The sequence below is a fragment of the Papilio xuthus genome, unplaced genomic scaffold (genome assembly GCF_000836235.2).
Source record: "Papilio xuthus unplaced genomic scaffold, Pxut_1.1 DF827135.1, whole genome shotgun sequence".
In the NCBI taxonomy this organism is placed as follows: Eukaryota; Metazoa; Arthropoda; class Insecta; order Lepidoptera; family Papilionidae; genus Papilio; species Papilio xuthus.
In genome coordinates, this window is record NW_013531514.1 from 610506 (window position 1) to 627707 (window position 17202).

The window sequence follows — 17202 nt, forward strand, 5'->3', positions numbered from 1 at the left end:
AAAAATAAGCCGTTACTAATAAATATACACTGTGTTTTAGAGTGCTTTAATCAAAATTGACTTTATATCTTTTATTTACGTTTCATATAAGAATTGTATCAAACACAAAAAAACTATTTGATAATTAACGTAACAAAGTTAATTACATAACCAAATTACATAGTCAAACAAGAATATTTGTTATTTAGTTCTGACAAGAAATATATAAAACCTGCAAAGAAAATGGCATAAAAGAAAAAAACAGCTGTCATACAAAAATGTTTTTATAACACTTTTTTAAGGTTGGCAGAGGGGCGCTAGTGAGCTGTCATAATTTAGTTAAGACTTATGTCCATCGGATTTAAATATCCTTGTATGTCTGTAATTATTAGTAAAGTCAAAATAGAAATTCATATTTTGCTTTATGAATATTCAATAACTTGTCAGAATCGATAGTAAAATTGTGTGAGAAAGAAATAGAAAATTAAACTATGAAAGTTTGTTCGACTGTTTCATGTAAAGAATTAAATAAAATGTTCTGAAAAAGAAAACTAAAAGCGAGAAATTCGAAAAAAGACATTTTTTACTATTTATTCGTATAAAATGTAATTTATAAATTATATTACATTTAAATATGTACTTTTAGACTATTTAATTCAGCTAAAGCATAAAACTAGCTTAAAATAAATCGCAATAAAATAAATATAAATGTAAATAAAGCAACGTCAGTGTTGCCACTATACGTGTGAGATATAATATATAAATGCATGTAATTTTTACTAAGACAATGTGAGAGTCGTGTGCTCGTTGCTGAGACTCACACGCGCTGGATCTCGAACAGTTTCACGTCAGTGTCGTACCAGATGGGAGGGTCCACATTCCTGGAGCGAGCATAACAGATAAAATATTTATTTTACATAATTAGACTGAGAAGAAATTCAAAGATATTTGTGAAGTCAACCAACCCGCACTTGACCAGCGTGGTTGACTATGGCCTAATCACCCTTAACTTAGGGTAGGCTCCGAGCCCCTCGGTGGGGACGTATAGTGAGCTGATGATGATGATGAATTAGATATTTGTCATAGTACAATTTTTATTGATATATACATAAAATATGTCTTAAATCTGTAAAATTTTCAGCTATTTTTTTTTGTAACTGAGTTTCACATTTAAAATACGATCAAACCTAAATTTACATCAGCCCAAAATACCGCGATATTTTTCTCGCTTATAGACATCTCTTAGACAAGTTTCTCGCTTACGAATGTCGTCCGTCAGAACTGGACAATGATTCTCGCTAACAAAGATTTTTCGTTTATCCAGATTTTAGAATGTAATGCAGATTTTAACTTAAAATCATTGTAAGAATATCTTTACCTGATGTATATGACTCCCCACATGTAGGTCCGGAACCAGGCGGCGGTGCCGGCGTTGGCCTGGTACTTGCGGATGAGGATGGGATGCGGCACCGGCAGCAGACCCACCAACGTGCCGTGCTGCAGGAACCGCAGGATCTCAGACTCGTCCGTCAGACCCCTAATACAATATATAAATTTTATCTGTTCATACACCTTGCATGTATGAGATTCCTTCATAATCAATGCCAAAAAACATGGGCATTTTGACCATATTTTTTATCTATGATTAATTAGTTTGCGGTTAGTATAATCTATGGTCAGTTATCTATGGCTAATAATAAAAGTTGTGCTGACTTGTCGATGCATATCTTCTCGACCTGGGGCACGAGGACCTGGAGTAAACGCATGATGGTCTGCAGGGGCAGACGGCCGCGCCAGCTCGCCACCCACTCGCCCGTCGCCTGCCACCCCGCACGCTGCACATACAAACTTACTAATATTACAAAAGAAAATGGATGTATGGATGGTTGTTAAAAGTATCTACATAACGGTTTCGTGGGTTTCGCTAAGATACACCAACCTGTGATGCATTATCATTGTTATTCTCTCTATTATCGTTGTCGTGGCTGGTCTTGCGTGTGGTCCTGTGATCCTGGTCCTGGTCTTGGTCTTGATCCTGGTCCTGATCCCGCTCGCCGTCCTGTCCGTCTCCGCCGCTGCGTGTGGGCAGCAGCTGGTCCTTGGGATGCGCAGACTCGCGCTCCGTCATCGATGTTATTGCTACGAACATAACCTTCAAGTTTTACAATAAAACTAACGCTAGAGTAAGAGACGACAGTTTTTGTACCTCGTTTGAGTGTTCGTGTAATGAGGGCAGTGTTCTAGAGGGCGTGTGTCATTGGGTGTGTGTCAATGGGCGTGTGTCAGTGGGTGTGCCAGTGGGCATGTACCGGGCGTGTCTGGTAGCGTGGCATTGAGGGTGCCGGGTTCTGCTGGCTGTGCAGGACGGGACCCCTCCATCGCCGCTTCCTTCACCGACTCCGAGCTGCGAGACCTGACAACATGCATGTGAGTTGAATTCGTGTTGCAACCAGGAGAGAGACTGTATATTGAGGGGCGGAGTGGTACCTGAGGAGAGGCTTGGCAGGTTTAGCGGCGGCGAGGGAGCGCGCGATGGCGTTGTGCTCGTGCGGCAAGTTGGCGAGCGCGTGGAACACTCCTCGCTTGCGGATTATCGTGTACACCAGGTTTGAATTACCTACATTCAACAATAATATACATCCGAAATACATTATCCAACAAATTTGTGATTTATAGATGTTGGTTTCGATATTTGTGTTCAAATGAAAGTATCTTACTTCCACGTAATGATGAAAGAAACCATAAACAACACAAATCTATATATAGATGTATTTCAACCAATTCGCCTTAGGCCACAGTGACTATGTTCTAGTTCTCCCTGACTTAGTGTAGGTTCAGAGGTCCTTAGTGGACGTATACGTGCAAATACCAATGGAAATATAAGTATAAAGTATTTGTGAGTACCATCAAACTGATATTGTATCATATTGTTGAACATCTCGAGCAGGAAGAAGACGAGGTGGTGGTGGTGAGGTTGCGAGAACAGGAACCAGGGCGTGCTGAACGCCTCCAGCAGATGCAGCAGCTTTGTTGATGCCACCATTGACAGCGTCTTCAGGTACGGTGACACTGACCAACAAACGTATAACATGAGTCTAAAATAGATCCAGTTCGAAGGATCAAAAAAATACTAACAATTTTAGCACTCGTTTTTACGTTATTTTTTTAACTGTAAATAATTCGATTTTGCTTATGTACTAACTGTTTCCCGCGACAAGGAACCAAAACAAAACAAAAAAAACTTAATAAGTTGTTTGTTTTAGTAAACATTAAAATATGAAATAGGCACAAAATACAACGTCTGATAGCCACTCCATTTATAATAAAATGATTGCATCTTATATTGGTGCACTATACCATTGACGAGTATGGTGAGGAGGCAGTCGAAGAGCGGCTGCAGACGCTGGTGTCCGGTGGTGATGATCTTGTGGAAGACGACGACGAGGAGGTCAGCGTGCGTGCCGGTGAAGACTGCGATGTCCATGGGTACAGCGGCTGCATACGGTTTGTTGAGCCGCACGCCGAAGTTGCGCTCCCCCGACAGCAGCAGCAGGATGAACACGCCGATGTGCATCAGACCCACGCGAGCTACACATTGGGGTACATAAATAGTTATTGACCACTGACCATATTGACCACTGACCATATTGACCGCAACTTTGTAAGATGTTCTATATAAGTGTTAAAATCAATAAGTTAATCTAAACATTCGTATTTATAGAACATATAAGTAAAAAGTAACAGACATAGTTTGACATCTAATCAAGAATCGATTTTCGAAATGTCCTTTTTTTTTAAATTGTAATAACAATACTAAGGAAAGACACACCCAAACAAAAGTCCTCCAAAAATCTTTTTTTCGACTTACTTTAGTCCTATGGATTACTTTGGGTATTATTTTTTTTTAATAGTCGATTCTAAAGGTTACATAGGACCACGAGGTTAGAAATGGGGTACATGAGATAGTTACGGACTAGTGATCTACCTGCTATAAGACAATACATTACAAGTATAAAGAGAACTTGCATTGATCTGCGCGTGAGTCGTTGAGGTGATAAAGTATGGGCACCAGCACTTCTAACACGTCGCTACTCTTCAGCACGTAGTACATGAATTTCTGAAATAGAGACACTATTATTTCTTCAAATGCATACAAACAAAAAAAAACAATCTAATAAAATCTACCTCTTTCTTTATCCACCTTTTTCTTATAAGAATGGGAAGGGGGATTTATTAAAGGAGTGGTGAAGGAAGGGGAAATATGCTTGTTCTGTGCCTCCCTTCCCCCTTTGACCATAGATGCATCTGCAGTTATGAATATCTATGGGCAGCGGTCATTTCGCTATTTAGACGAATTCAGGTGGCCAAAATAACTTTGCCGCTTTATCACTTCTACCCGTCTTTACCTTATTAAAGTCACACATCTTCCAGAACAAGACAAGCAGCTCCTGGTGTAAGGCGACTTTCTTGGAGGAGTTGGGCAGATAGGTCTGCGCCAGCGGGTTGTTGAGCAGCCGCGTGACGCCGCGCAGCACGAACTGGAAGTCCTCGTCGCGGTGGATGCGAGACAGGTAGTTGATGAACAGATTGTCTGGGAGACTCTGCAACAAAACGTATTTAACGCCATCTAGCGGATGTGTTTCAAGTTTTGAACGAAATGAGTTTAACGCCATCTAGTGATTTAATTTGCTGCATTCACAAATCTCTTGAAACTAAAAAAAGATATTGATAAAATAAATTAGCGTTAAGGTCCCTTACATCACTGCATTTCTATGTAATGTTATAAACATTATACTGTAAAGAAAGCTTAAATAGATAAATAAGTAAATTATTAACTCACTTCCTCTGAATCTCCATTAATGACATTATTAGTATCCTGGTCTAATGTCACTATGAGCACTTGCAACGCCACCTGTGAAAAAAAAATATTTTCAAAAAAAATAATAATAACGATTTTCTATAGTTACTCTATGGTGGCTTTATGTGTCTATGGTACCTCTACTAGTGGCTCGAGCGTGTCAGCAAACAGCAGGTGGTTGTATGGCAAGCCGATACCGACAGGGTCGTACGAGCACACGGTGTTCAGAAGTGAAGTGAACAGCGGCAAGGCATGACGGTTCTCAGAACTTGTCAGGTAACTATGGAACAAAGAAAAATATTTTTTATTAATTAAAAAGTAAATTAGATGTGACCCATATTCATCATACAAAAAACAGAATTTCTTAACTAGCAATTCTTAACAAACAAGTTGCATGTTAGCTTAGGTCGTTAGTTTTATTATTCCAAACTCACGCTATCCACTTATTATGATGAGAGGCTGCGAGATGTGCAGGCCTGTAGATAGTCTCGCTGCAGCAGGTGAGCAGCAGGCGCAGCAGCTCAGCACGGGCCGCCTCATGCTGCGCACTGCGCGCCGGACTGCGCGCGAATCCCACACCACCAGCCCAGATGTACTCGCAACTGTCCAATGAAGACAGCTCTTCTGCCCGCTCCTGCACGACCATATAGAATCTTCTTGATAGCTCAAGGTCATCTACGCAGTGTTTTCTCACCGCGTCTATTTATGCCCCATTACATCTAAAATTGGGTACAGTGTACCCAACATTAGGAGTAATGAGTCAACCAAAACTAACCCAAAATAGCATTGTTTTTGGATAGAATCTCGTTTGGATTTAAAGCTGAACATATATAGGAGTAAGGTCTTCAGCGACTTTTTTTACATAGTCACGAAAACTGTGTGAAAAAATGAAATAATAGTAAATTGTTACCTAAAATACATTTGAAAGTATTAGCAAAAAAAAATTTGTAGTTTATCTATGGTTACACACATCAATACATTACCCAAACAATGTACAATGATAAGATATAAAGTTATCAACATAATCAATACTCACAGGACCGGATCTCTTTGTGCTTGTAACTGTGAAGTCCGGACAGAACAGAAGATCCTGCAAACACAATGTTACTTATATAAATACTCTACTATGTATTTCAAATAAGAGTATACAATATAAATGTTCTTGAACTGTCAAAAGTTGATAGAAAAATATTCATTTCACTAATAACATTGTTTTTATCACACTAAGCTGGCATTACATAAAACTAGCTGCTGCCAGCGACTCCGTCCGCGCGGAACTAAAAAATACTTCATAAATAGTATATGTGTTCTTCCTGTCTATGCCAAACTTCAGCGAGATCTGTTAAGCCATTCCATAGATACCTTCAAACATACATCCATCCATTTATAATATTAGTAAGATATAATATTTTACTACTTATAACAAAAAAAAACAAACATATAATACTTTCATTAATAACTTACACAAATAGCATTGATAAGAGACTGTGCAAGAGGTATGGATTCATTTTCACCAGCGGCGGGCAGTGATGACCAGAAGAAGCTGTGCCATTCCGGTTCCTCCAGCATATATGGTAACACACGGGTCAGTAGTCGAGCACAGTTCAATGCTGGAAAAAAAGCTATTACTAATACTTCATACAAGAAAAAATATATGTATGTATCTTACTTCCTCGTGTTTTAAGTCAAGGCAAGTCATGCATATATTTATAGTCAAGTTTTTTCATTAAATAATTTGATGAAACTTTTGTATTTGTATCACCCTTAACTTAGGGTAGGCTCCGAGCCCCTCGGTGGGGATGTGCAGTGAGCTGATGATGATGATGATGTTGATTGTATTTCTTCATGAATTATTAATAATATATAATGCTTTACATTTATTCCATTACATTTGAAATGCCAATTGTTAATTGTTTTCTTAAATAAATTGAGAGTGACGTTTTTTTATGTGTTGCAGAAGAGGAAACCTATGTCTATAACTATCTAATCTAATTATTATTTCATATCTGGTAGGTTTTACATGTTAACATGATCTTTCCATTAAATTGATTTTATTTTTATTAGTTCGTGTTCAAGGTTTTTTACTGTATAAAAAAAATATGTTCTATAATTAATAAGAGTTTTTATCTTTGAAAGTAATAAAGTAATATCATACCGTTTTGTTGTTCCCGCTGTGTCCTACAGCTATTGTCTACAGTTTTCACCATTTTTTCAACGGCCTTGTATACAAGAGTGGCCAGATTGTTTGGCGATTCTTCTCGTAACGCCCGTATTTCAGCACCAGGGACCAATGTGAACACATCCTGTATGTTTGTTACACTTTCTGACCAGAACTGGTCCCAGAAAGTATCATCAGTGGCATCGATTGGCTAGAAATAAATATAAAATTAATAAAAATATCGAGCGTTAAAAATAACACAAAGATTAACATTCTAATACCTGTGTTTTAGATGTTAGTTGAACTACAGCCTTTCTAAAATTTAATTTAGTATCAGCGTTGCCCATCTTCGATATTGTTTAATTATTTAAAAACAATAAAATCATTTCCAACATACGTACACACAAAACAAATCGAATTGAATTTGACAAATGACAACCAAGGACAACTAGAGTTTGACAATAAGTCTGTGACAACGTGACAGATGAAAAAGATTAAAAAAAGGGTTGCACTGGCCATAACTGTAAGTAGACTTTTCATATTTAATCTGTGACATTTTAATCGAAAAATTTTAATTTATACTCTATGGGGAGACATTTCTCGGCTGTCGATTTTCCAAATTCTGCATTCTTCTTTTGTCTATGAAGATATAGAATTGAATCGAAATGGCTGCTGCGAATATTGTTCGTAGTGCTTTTAGTGGATTATTACGAAAATCCACATCTTACAGAACCCCGGTCGTATGTAGGCTATCTACCGTAGTCGCTGTACAAAAACTTCGTACCGTGCAAACCATTGCTAAGATAAATTCTCAAGTGCAAAATGGGGTAAGGGTCTTATCAATCAATACAATAAAATTATTTATTTCGCTTAAATTTTACCTGAACTTATGTTTAAGAAACGTTATTTAGCGCCAAGGGCTAAGCTTTATTTGGATTTCGCGCAATATGCAATATAACCTCAAAATTGTTATTGCATAACAAAAATGTACATAACTGCATAAATTGTTTAGGTGTATGCCCGACAGTACTCGTCCGGTGCGCAGGCTAAGCTATCTCCGCGGGAAATTCAAGAACGAGTTATGAAAGTGTGCAAGGCTTACGACAAACTGACTAATAGCAAGGTACTGAACAATATTTTAAAATTTGTTTCAGAACGCGAAACTCTGCGTCCGCAACTACAGTGGTGGGCCTCCACTCACCCTAGACTTGATTAGGAAAAGAGTTCTGCTCGTACTCCAACTGTATGACAAAGTTAAACCTGAGAAGGTAGTTTTTCTACCATAATGTAAAGCACTTTTTCATTTGCTATATTATAATTAATGTCATTTCTTTTCGTATTCTCCATGTATGTGTGCTTAAAATCCTAGAGAATTGTTTTACTTGACATTGGCCCAATCCGATGAGGGAGAGCCATAAACAAGAAACAGAACAGAGAATTGTTTCAAGATTTATAGTAATAATATTTAGACAAATGTTCAAACAAATTGAGTACATACTTTTTGGAGTTGATACACAATTTTATTTTGATACTCGAAGTATGGTTTTGTAATAAAAGTTTTGTTCTCTATTCCAGTTAACTTTGGAGTCCCACTTCATGACAGACTTGGGATTAGATTCTCTTGACCATGTAGAGGTGATCATGGCAATGGAAGATGAATTTGGTTTTGAAATCCCTGACGGTGATGCAGAGAGGCTGGTGAGGCCCAAAGATATTGTTCAATACATTGCAGATAAAGAAGATATTTATGAATAGAATTTTTGATTTAAAATAAATCTCAACATTCTTGGACCAAATGTGATTACAACTAAAAACACTTTTTACTTACAATTGGTCTAAGATTTATTGTGATTCTGCTTAGTGTTTAGTTTGTTTTGTTTTACATGTTATTCAGAAGAATGAACATTGTGAAAGAGAAATGATGTAACATCTATCGGGTGGGATGTAAAAAGTGTAAATCCTGTTTTTATTCAATACAGCCTTGTTAGAATAGATCAGTTGTTTTTCATTTTCTCTCCTCTCTTAAATTACAATGAATATTTATAAATAAATCCAACTCGTTTTTATAAATTTCATTACACATTAATTTTTTATAAAGTGAATAATTGAATAATATTGATAGTTAATATAAAATTCGATCCACTCTACTACAATCTATTTTTTTCAAGGTTGTTTCTCAATTGTAAATATATTGCAATTCATGACTTATACAAAAAATAATTACTATTGGAATATAAACTTGAAAAATATTTTTTAATTTCGCAATTATTAATTGGTAAAAAGGAATTATCAGACATAAACAGTATCTGTTTTAATGGGGCCAGAGAAACTTTTAGTTTGTTTAAAAAAAACCACTTTTAGTTTAGAATATTGCTTTAATTTTTTATATTTACTGATGAAACTGATGGTCTAACAACTTCATCCATCAAAAGGGAAATCATACTGACATACAAAAAAACATCAACTATTTACACACTAAGCTCAAGTAATGCAACAACAGACACGCTTCCCCAAGTAACATTTTAACATTGAAGTATAGACATATTTACATGGAGACTTGATAAGCCTTCAATGTACATTTTATACACTTAATTTATAAATACTGCGTCTCAGCAATTATCAGTTTCTGAGAAAAACTGATATGAAAATGTACACAATAAATTATAAACATTTAAATAAGTTACAGTAAAATATCTGTAGGAATTGTTACTATATTTTACATGTCACATGAAGCTAGATTCTTCTGTCTTGTATTTTAACACGACTAAATAAATAACTTTACACAAATGACGAAAAATTTCGACGCATCGCGTATGAGACTACCACAATAGTAATCAACAAAATTATAACAAAAAGTCTTTTAATGAAATTATGTGTCGCGTGTGGCGGGGGCGGGGTATCCGCCGCGCGCTACCTGGTGCGATTGACGCGCACTCTGCCGGCGGAGCGCAGGCGCCGCGCACTGTTCGGCTCCATCCTTGACACTCTCACTATCGGCTGCAACCAGTCCCCAATAGCTAGCTGTGTACGCTTCTTTTTATTCTTATCTTTTTCCTCAGTCTCTGATGCTGATGATCGCGATGTTCGCTTGCATTCTTTCTCTTCAGCTTTACTTGTTTTTCTTTCTTCTAACTCATTATCAGATTTTGCCGTATTTTCAATTACTGTAACATTTTTTTCAGTCTCTGAAAGGCTATGATCTTCAAGAATAGTATCCTGAGTGGTCTCATCATCAGGGGGTTCTATGGATGATGTATCTAAGCTTTCCGGTTTTTCTGTCTCCATACTGCTATTTCGAGAATCTTTCCTAACCTGTTTTCTTTTGCTGGGCCATCCGGTTTTATTCTTTTTCTTAAATTTACCCTTCTTACTCTTAACTTCAGTATTAGAGTTTTGCTTAATTTCATTTCTAATGATATCACAATTTTCACATTCGGAGACTAAGCTGGAGACATCTGGAATGTTACTAAACGTGGTGACGGTCGTGTCTCCTTCCATAACGTCATCGGGTACGTCGTAGTCAGCCGCGTCTTCATACACTTCCGACAAGAACTGCTGCATCCTTTCAGACGCTTCTTGGTTGTCAGACTGTATAGGTTCAACCTTAGTATTGCTGTGAGTGTCACTAATCGTGTCCTCGGAAGCTGTAGATTTTGCATCCTCGGCGTGTTTCCGCCGATGCAACAGTCCCGCAGACCCGAGTATTGCTAATGTAGATGCGTGTTCTCTTGGTGATTTTCTAGGATGTTCTAACGCCATTAAAGCTAGTGTACGCTTTTTTATTTTCTGCTTCTTCATACCACGTGTGCCGTACGATCGCGATGGACCGGGTTTCTCTTCTTGCTTCGCTATGTCGCTGAGTGGACATTTTGACTTTAATGATGGTAACTGACCAATTTCATATGGTAACTTTGGAGATCTGGAGTATAAAGCTGTAAAAGAAATAAATTAATTAAAATGTGATTAAAAACATACATATACCTATGTAATAAAAGACACACTTACCAAAATACTGTGGCAAATTCTTTATCAATACTTTATCCTGATCTTGACGCTTAAAGGTTTCAAACCATGGCTCACTGTGTGGTACAGACTCAAAGGCAAACTCTAAATTTTCTACAGCCGGAGTGTACTTCAGTCTTCCATCTTCCCACTTCATACATTTCTCTGAAAGCTCCTCTCTTAGTGGACTTATCTCAGCTTCAGGCTGTTTTTGTGGTTCAGCAGTTTCGGGTGGCGACGCTTGCTTTGGTTCTGGCGGTTTCGGAGGTGGGTCTACTGCTGGACTTTTGTACTGCAACCTCCTTCCTCTTTTAGTACTGACTGATGTTCGTTTTTTTCTTTTTCTATGGGGCTGTGGCCAACTTTCTTCCTCAGATGATTCTTCTTTTAGAGCTACTGGTCTCGCCAACCTCTGTCTGTCATTCAAAGTTTGCGGTTGAGGTGGTGTTTTTCTTTTCGGCCTTAGTCGTTCTTTACTATCATCTCCCTCACTGTCGTGCTCCTCGGACGACGTTGAGCTGGTTGAACTGGCACGTTTTGGAAACATAAATTGTTCTGCTTCATCACTGAGTACAGACAGTTCTGAACGTCTTACTTTTCTAAACTTAACGACTAGAGGTTTTGTGCCATTACACGCGGTAGGTGAACCTTTCCTTTTTGTTGCAAAACCACCACTTGATCGTAATTTTGTGCTCACTCCGACTACTTTATAATACTGGCGACCTTCCGATATCTGAGACTCGCTGGACCTCTTGCTGCACCGAGTACTGCGCTTTGTAACTTCATCATGACCACCATTACGTTTTGGACTTTTATCATTCATTGTAGAGTCAGGAGACTGGGAGCGTTTTGAGCGTTTGTTCTTAGGTTCAGAATCTCCATTGCAGAGTTTCCGGAGGGACCTACGTTCACCATTGACGGGTGTCGCCTTGTCGAGGAATGTGGATACATCCGCGCCTGAACTTATCAAGGTATCGAGCGCGATAAAGTTTGTATGATCTCTGACGAAGGCTATATGTTGCGGCGATCGTCGATGGATAGCCGCGTCCACATAGTCTGTGTTACACATTTCACAGTAACCACCCTTTAGTTCCTTTTCCTCCTTATCCTTTATTCGAGGTCGGCTTTTTCTAGTCATTCTGCAATATAAGTCATTCTGATTAGAATATTAATGAAATATTTAAATGATTTCATGTTTATGCGGCACTTACTTCTGACCTGGGGTATTCTTAATTGTATTAGTGAGATTTTCTACTAAGTCTTTTTTTTCTTTCTTTTCTTTGGGAGGATCAGGCTCTAAAGATATATGGGGCCATTCATCAAACTCCTTGAAAACAGGTCTGCACAGCCTGGAATTTAAAATGGAAATTATAAATATCATTGAGAATCACAAAATTAACAATCATATACTGCACAATCCAAATTTGTCCATACTTGTCCAAAAACTCAATCTTGATAAAATGTTTATTGAAGAGCCTGACATGCGATTTACGCGGTGCCGTGAAGAATGTGTCATATAGCTTATCCAATAGACTTATAGCCTGAAAGTTTAATAAATATGCTGTAAAAATATATAATGTACAAAGAATAAAGAAAAGAATAAGTAAACAGGATAGATTAGAAGTTAATAAATAGTTAAATATGAAAAAAGTTAGTAAAAGCAATATGAAATATTTAAAAAAACTAATGCAGCATAGATATTCAATTTAGTATGATAAAAATATTAATAATATATTTTTTTAGTTCTTCATTATTAGTTTGATTTTCTTAATTGTTAAGATTATTTAAATTGTACCTTGTGTACGGTGAGGTGCACATAGGCGTGCGTAAGCGGAGGCGCAGGCTGGGGCTCCGGCCGCAGCCGTTGGAGCATGGCATCGGCGCGCGCCCGCCCTTCACGTCGCGCGCATCGCGATGCGCTACGCACGCTCGGCGCCACACGGGACGCGACCACGTGCGTCACGCTCGGCGTCAGGAACACCTCCTCGCGCTGAAACAACATATTCATTATTGATACTGCTATTCAAAATAATTTTAACAAATAACATGAGAATTTCAAATAACATTGAGCAAAAAAACAAAGTGGCTAAGGTTGCAGTACAACCTACCCACATATTCTTCCATCCGCAGTGTGTCTACCTAGCACCCATCTGTAAAGACATGTATTTGCAACTAACAATGACCACCAAAAAAAACAAAAAAAACTTTTGCACTAACTCGACAAAAAAAGGTTTTAAATATGTCTTATAATAATTCTACTGACTTATATAATTTGAGTTTATTCGTAAAATTAAATCTTTTTATGATTTTAGAAGTCAAATTGTAAATGTCTCGTTTAAGCTGTGAAGCAAAATACCTAGACTAGATGCCTATATAATTTTTATAACTTTCCAGAACTATACCTATATTATATTGAGGTAGTTTGTAATACTTTCATATGAAAATATCTTTTATTTTCTGTTTGGATTTAACTTTTATCTCCATACATATTGTATGAAATATATTTTTTTCAGAATATTAATAAAAGATCTCATGTTTAAATATATGATTACCATAACTTTTGCAGTTTATTAAAATGTGCAAACTTTTATTACATTGAAAAATGTCAGGTGAAAAATATCTTAGTTAATTAAATAAACATCAATAGTCATCAATACTGGTAAAAGTATTTTAAGGACCTTTAATTAATTTATGTTTACTATGGTAATTATTTCAATAATGTTATTTGTAATTAATTGCCCACATAAATTAATAAACTGGTGTTGTCAGCATTAAAATTGTTATCACTGATTAAAAAGGCTAGACAATATATGAGGCAACTTTTAGAGCTGTCACTTTAAAATTGTGAGTACAATGTGAAAGTCAGCAAAATATAAACAAGTTGACCCAAAAACGTAAAATGCATGTTGCAACTAAAGTGTTTTTGTTACGAACACACGGAGACAATATATACGACGGCAAAGTTACAAGATCAACAAGTTTATCTATACTAGGAAATTATTTGTCGTGAGGCGGGAGTGAACGCTACATTATCGACGCCACATACACGTCGAGATTTCCTTGAAATACACTCGGCAATACGGACGCTGGCCCAAAGCATCGCGCCGAGCGCGCCAACGGTCCCGCGCAAAAAAATAACATCCAAACATCTTTACACAAAACTAGTCCGTAACCGCATAATCTTAAGAAACACAACTCTTTGACATCTACAAAGCCATATCAACTGTCAAAAATTAAGCATACACACGGGTAAGCTAAAGAAAACTACATTTAAAACGACTTTTAAATGGATGTAGTGCAACGCAGCATGTACGAGCGCGGCGCGCGGCCTCGGGCCGCTGCATTTTGCGTTACGGCGGCGGCTGTAACGCGAGCATACAAAAGATGACCTAAAATCAAACGCTGACTACGCGCCTTACTACTCACTAGGAGAGTACAGTTTAAAACTATTTTCTATGCAATTCTGACAAAACCATTATGTCAGTACTCTTATGTGGGTATCGTATGAGGCATATACTTACACAAAAGCCGTCCGCGAGGCCCCCGCGCACCGCTTATCACAAAAATAAGTAACTATATACTAGTCACTGAGACGTCCACTTCGTCACTGGTGATTTTAAGTTGTATTGTTGTACATAACAAACATATTTTTATCACTTATTATGTTATGCACTTGAAAATAATTTAATAGACAATTACGATAGTGTTTACTGTGTTTTATCAACATTTGCCGAATAAATTCGTGAAAGCAACAACAAACACAAATCTGTCACACAAGATGGAGATATTTGCTTAGTTCTCATTTCGTTCACCGGCAGCGCTAGTTGTCTAGTTGAAAGAGAAGGCATTTCATTGGCTGATGAGCCACAACCGTTCCGTTTTGTCAATCTTATCCATCAATGGTTCATGTAAATTTGTATTTAATTTTAATTCGAAATAAACAACTCGAGTATTTACAACAAAGGAATCAGATACTAGATATTACATCACTTTACTTTTAGTTTTTGGTTTTAGCATGCTTTCATAAATTACATTAGAATTTACAATAGTTTAAAATAATCAATGCTTACAACGAAATTGAAATAATGTGACAAAATAAAGGATAACCAAACACAAGGTAACTGTAGATAATGCTCGTAAAATTATTTATAACCCACAGATTTGTTAAACATTTATTGTGATAATTTTGTACTTTTCATATGATTTAACGATTATTTTTAAATTGTAAAAGTATAACTTACCAAACCCATGTCTTGTAACCTCCTTGATATAGATCGAGATAGCCCTGGATCTTGGATATCCAAATAAAAACAGAAACTTTGTCTAACTGAAACAATACAAATAATTTAATAAACATATATAATTTAATGAATATAATTTTAGTCACCTGCATACCTTTATTATATTTTTCTTGGAGATTTATAGGTGACACCATGGCTGAGTGAAATTACTATTCACTAATGATAAGATGTCACGTATGTTTGAGAATTCTGTCACATATTCTATTAATATATATCTTTTATAATATCCTTATTTTTAACTTTAAATGATTATGCAATTGTTATATTTGAAAATTTTGAAACCAACATTCTTTAGCTAGATAAATATACACTGATTCTCGTACAAGTACACCAAATGTCAATGACAGCTGAGATCAATAGACTATTCTAAATAAGTCAATGATCTATGGTTATAAATCGATATCCCAATCGATAACTTTTTTTCTTTTCCAAATTAATATTCAAATATAAATTTACTTAATTAATTGGAAAAAGCGTATTAAAGGTAAGACAAAATGTAAATAAAACGAATTTTCAATTACATAAACATAGAATTAATGAATTCATATACTATTTTTATGTTATTTTGTTTGCAATGGCTCTATCCTGCGCTTTTTTAAAGCAATTTTGCATCGGTCCAAAACTTTCCTATCTCTAGTTTATAGTTTCCATAGCAATTGTAAGTTGAATAGACTACATCAATATCCATGCATTTCAATAATCCTTGCGAGCTAACCGACATTGGACGCGACCGGCCTGGACGGGTCTATGTACGCGCTATCGATTATTTATATCGTTATGTACGAGGTATATAAAGTGGGCGTCATTCGTGTGCCTATATGTAGGCATCGACCCGTTTATTTTGTTACTAGTCCTATTTAGGTCACCTAAATGCAATTTTATTCACCGTCTCTGTTTTTGTTGTTCGAACTTGGATGATCCTTATTTCATCAATCACATTAATAAGTTTTTAAAACAAAGACTAATAAACAACAGTCTTCAGCAAATTAAAAAAAAATACCGTATACAAAACCCTTCTAGTTAAGAAGTTATTATCTCTTGAGTATAAGTATATTTGAAAAACACGCCACCTAAAATCGGGTGAGACCATGGCCAAACGCTAGTTTATACAGTATAAAATATCTTTTGTAGTCCGCGTCTTTGCGTAACTTACTACAGTTTTCCCAATCACTCATTACAACAGCAAGTATCAATCAGGTTTTCAGTACTAAATATAAATAGAAAAAACGTACAAAAAAAACATTCTCAAACAAAATGCATTAAAAAGTAACAAATTAATATCATGAGTAATGTTGAAAGTATGAAAGTTCTCTACTTTTTTCTTTCTTTGTAATACGTCTATATTGTACGATTATTATTTCGGAGTCGGTGTCAATGGTTGGTACATCATTGAAGGACTTGCTTGTTAGCAGACAGGTATATAGCTTTGATATTTAAAGGATGCAGTATCAACTATTATTAACAAAAATCCTCTCAATCACTAATTTCGCCCACATCTAGTTATTTCCGCGCGATTCTGTATTGTATTCACATATATTTTTTTATAATAAAAAAGGCAAAGGTTCTCTGGCCAGTATGCCACACCTTTGGCAGAATGTGTCGTTCTGCACTCAATAGAATACTATTAGCGTGAGGGTGCAGGGAGAACGATTTTCGCGCGGGAAGCACCCTCCCCCGCTTTCGCCGGTAGCCGATGACATTTTATTGATTGCAATGACCGATGCCCGTTATTTTTGGTCAGACCACTCGGATATGCAACAAAGCGTGGACTCACTTTCTAATAAAATGTTTTTACACTTGAAAAAACACGAAAATGACTGTTGACCTGTAAGATATCTTTTTATTATTCCAGTTGCCGTATCTCCTGTCCTGTCTTAGCTGAGCTGTTTGGTATATCAGTTCAG

General features: G+C 36.6%; 3 protein-coding genes across 7 annotated transcripts; 1 reads left to right on the forward strand and 2 right to left on the reverse strand.

Annotated features, from left to right (window-relative positions):
- Nucleotides 1–243: 243 nt before the first annotated feature.
- On the reverse strand, nt 244–7418 carry LOC106119713 (protein HID1). The gene is made up of 17 exons (XM_013314845.1): nt 7277–7418; nt 6993–7206; nt 6302–6447; nt 5874–5927; nt 5272–5471; nt 4976–5117; nt 4820–4891; nt 4386–4580; nt 4006–4096; nt 3337–3567; nt 2884–3048; nt 2467–2596; nt 2289–2392; nt 1919–2118; nt 1693–1814; nt 1358–1516; nt 244–860 (listed from the first exon to the last, which is right to left on the reverse strand). Exons 1-17 carry the CDS (start codon nt 7340–7342, stop codon nt 797–799), a joined length of 2355 nt encoding a protein of 784 aa, XP_013170299.1. The 5' UTR covers nt 7343–7418; the 3' UTR covers nt 244–796.
- Nucleotides 7419–7569: 151 nt separating this feature from the next.
- On the forward strand, nt 7570–8989 carry ND-ACP (NADH dehydrogenase (ubiquinone) acyl carrier protein). Of its 2 annotated transcripts, none has more exons than XM_013314656.1 (3): nt 7570–7822; nt 8150–8263; nt 8571–8989. In XM_013314656.1, the coding sequence occupies exons 1-3, from the start codon at nt 7661–7663 to the stop codon at nt 8748–8750; spliced, it is 456 nt and encodes a 151-aa protein (XP_013170110.1). In that variant the 5' UTR covers nt 7570–7660; the 3' UTR covers nt 8751–8989. The 2 variants fall into 2 exon arrangements, with proteins under 2 accessions (XP_013170110.1, XP_013170111.1); XM_013314657.1 differs by lacking the exon at nt 8150–8263 and adding an exon at nt 8008–8118 and having other exon boundaries at nt 7571–7822.
- Nucleotides 8990–9361: 372 nt separating this feature from the next.
- Nucleotides 9362–15601, reverse strand: chif (DBF4-CDC7 kinase regulatory subunit chiffon). Of its 4 annotated transcripts, none has more exons than XM_013314810.1 (7): nt 15393–15601; nt 15239–15324; nt 12793–12987; nt 12432–12538; nt 12209–12346; nt 11001–12136; nt 9362–10927 (listed from the first exon to the last, which is right to left on the reverse strand). In XM_013314810.1, exons 1-7 carry the CDS (start codon nt 15430–15432, stop codon nt 9906–9908), a joined length of 2724 nt encoding a protein of 907 aa, XP_013170264.1. In that variant the 5' UTR covers nt 15433–15601; the 3' UTR covers nt 9362–9905. The 4 variants fall into 4 exon arrangements, with proteins under 4 accessions (XP_013170264.1, XP_013170265.1, XP_013170266.1 ...); XM_013314811.1 differs by having other exon boundaries at nt 15239–15320; nt 15393–15599; XM_013314812.1 differs by lacking the exons at nt 15239–15324; nt 15393–15601 and adding an exon at nt 13106–13113.
- Nucleotides 15602–17202: the final 1601 nt, after the last annotated feature.

Excerpts from the sequence above, each read along its gene's own strand:
- ND-ACP (XM_013314656.1), top strand. The coding sequence starts at position 7,661 with ATGGCTGCTGCGAATATTGTTCGTAGTGCTTTTAGTGGATTATTACGA. Across the intron at positions 7,823-8,149 it reads ATTCTCAAGTGCAAAATGGG|AACGCGAAACTCTGCGTCCG; the intron begins GTAAGGGTCTTA and ends AATTTGTTTCAG. Across the intron at positions 8,264-8,570 it reads ACAAAGTTAAACCTGAGAAG|TTAACTTTGGAGTCCCACTT; the intron begins GTAGTTTTTCTA and ends TCTCTATTCCAG.
- LOC106119713 (XM_013314845.1), bottom strand. The coding sequence starts at position 7,342 with ATGGGCAACGCTGATACTAAATTAAATTTTAGAAAGGCTGTAGTTCAA. Across the intron at positions 7,207-7,276 it reads AACTAACATCTAAAACACAG|CCAATCGATGCCACTGATGA; the intron begins GTATTAGAATGT and ends ATTTATTTCTAG. Across the intron at positions 2,597-2,883 it reads GATACAATATCAGTTTGATG|GTAATTCAAACCTGGTGTAC; the intron begins GTACTCACAAAT and ends TGTTGAATGTAG.
- chif (XM_013314810.1), bottom strand. The coding sequence starts at position 15,432 with ATGGTGTCACCTATAAATCTCCAAGAAAAATATAATAAAG. Across the intron at positions 12,539-12,792 it reads TGCACCTCACCGTACACAAG|GCTATAAGTCTATTGGATAA; the intron begins GTACAATTTAAA and ends TTAAACTTTCAG. Across the intron at positions 12,137-12,208 it reads AAGAATACCCCAGGTCAGAA|AATGACTAGAAAAAGCCGAC; the intron begins GTAAGTGCCGCA and ends CTTATATTGCAG.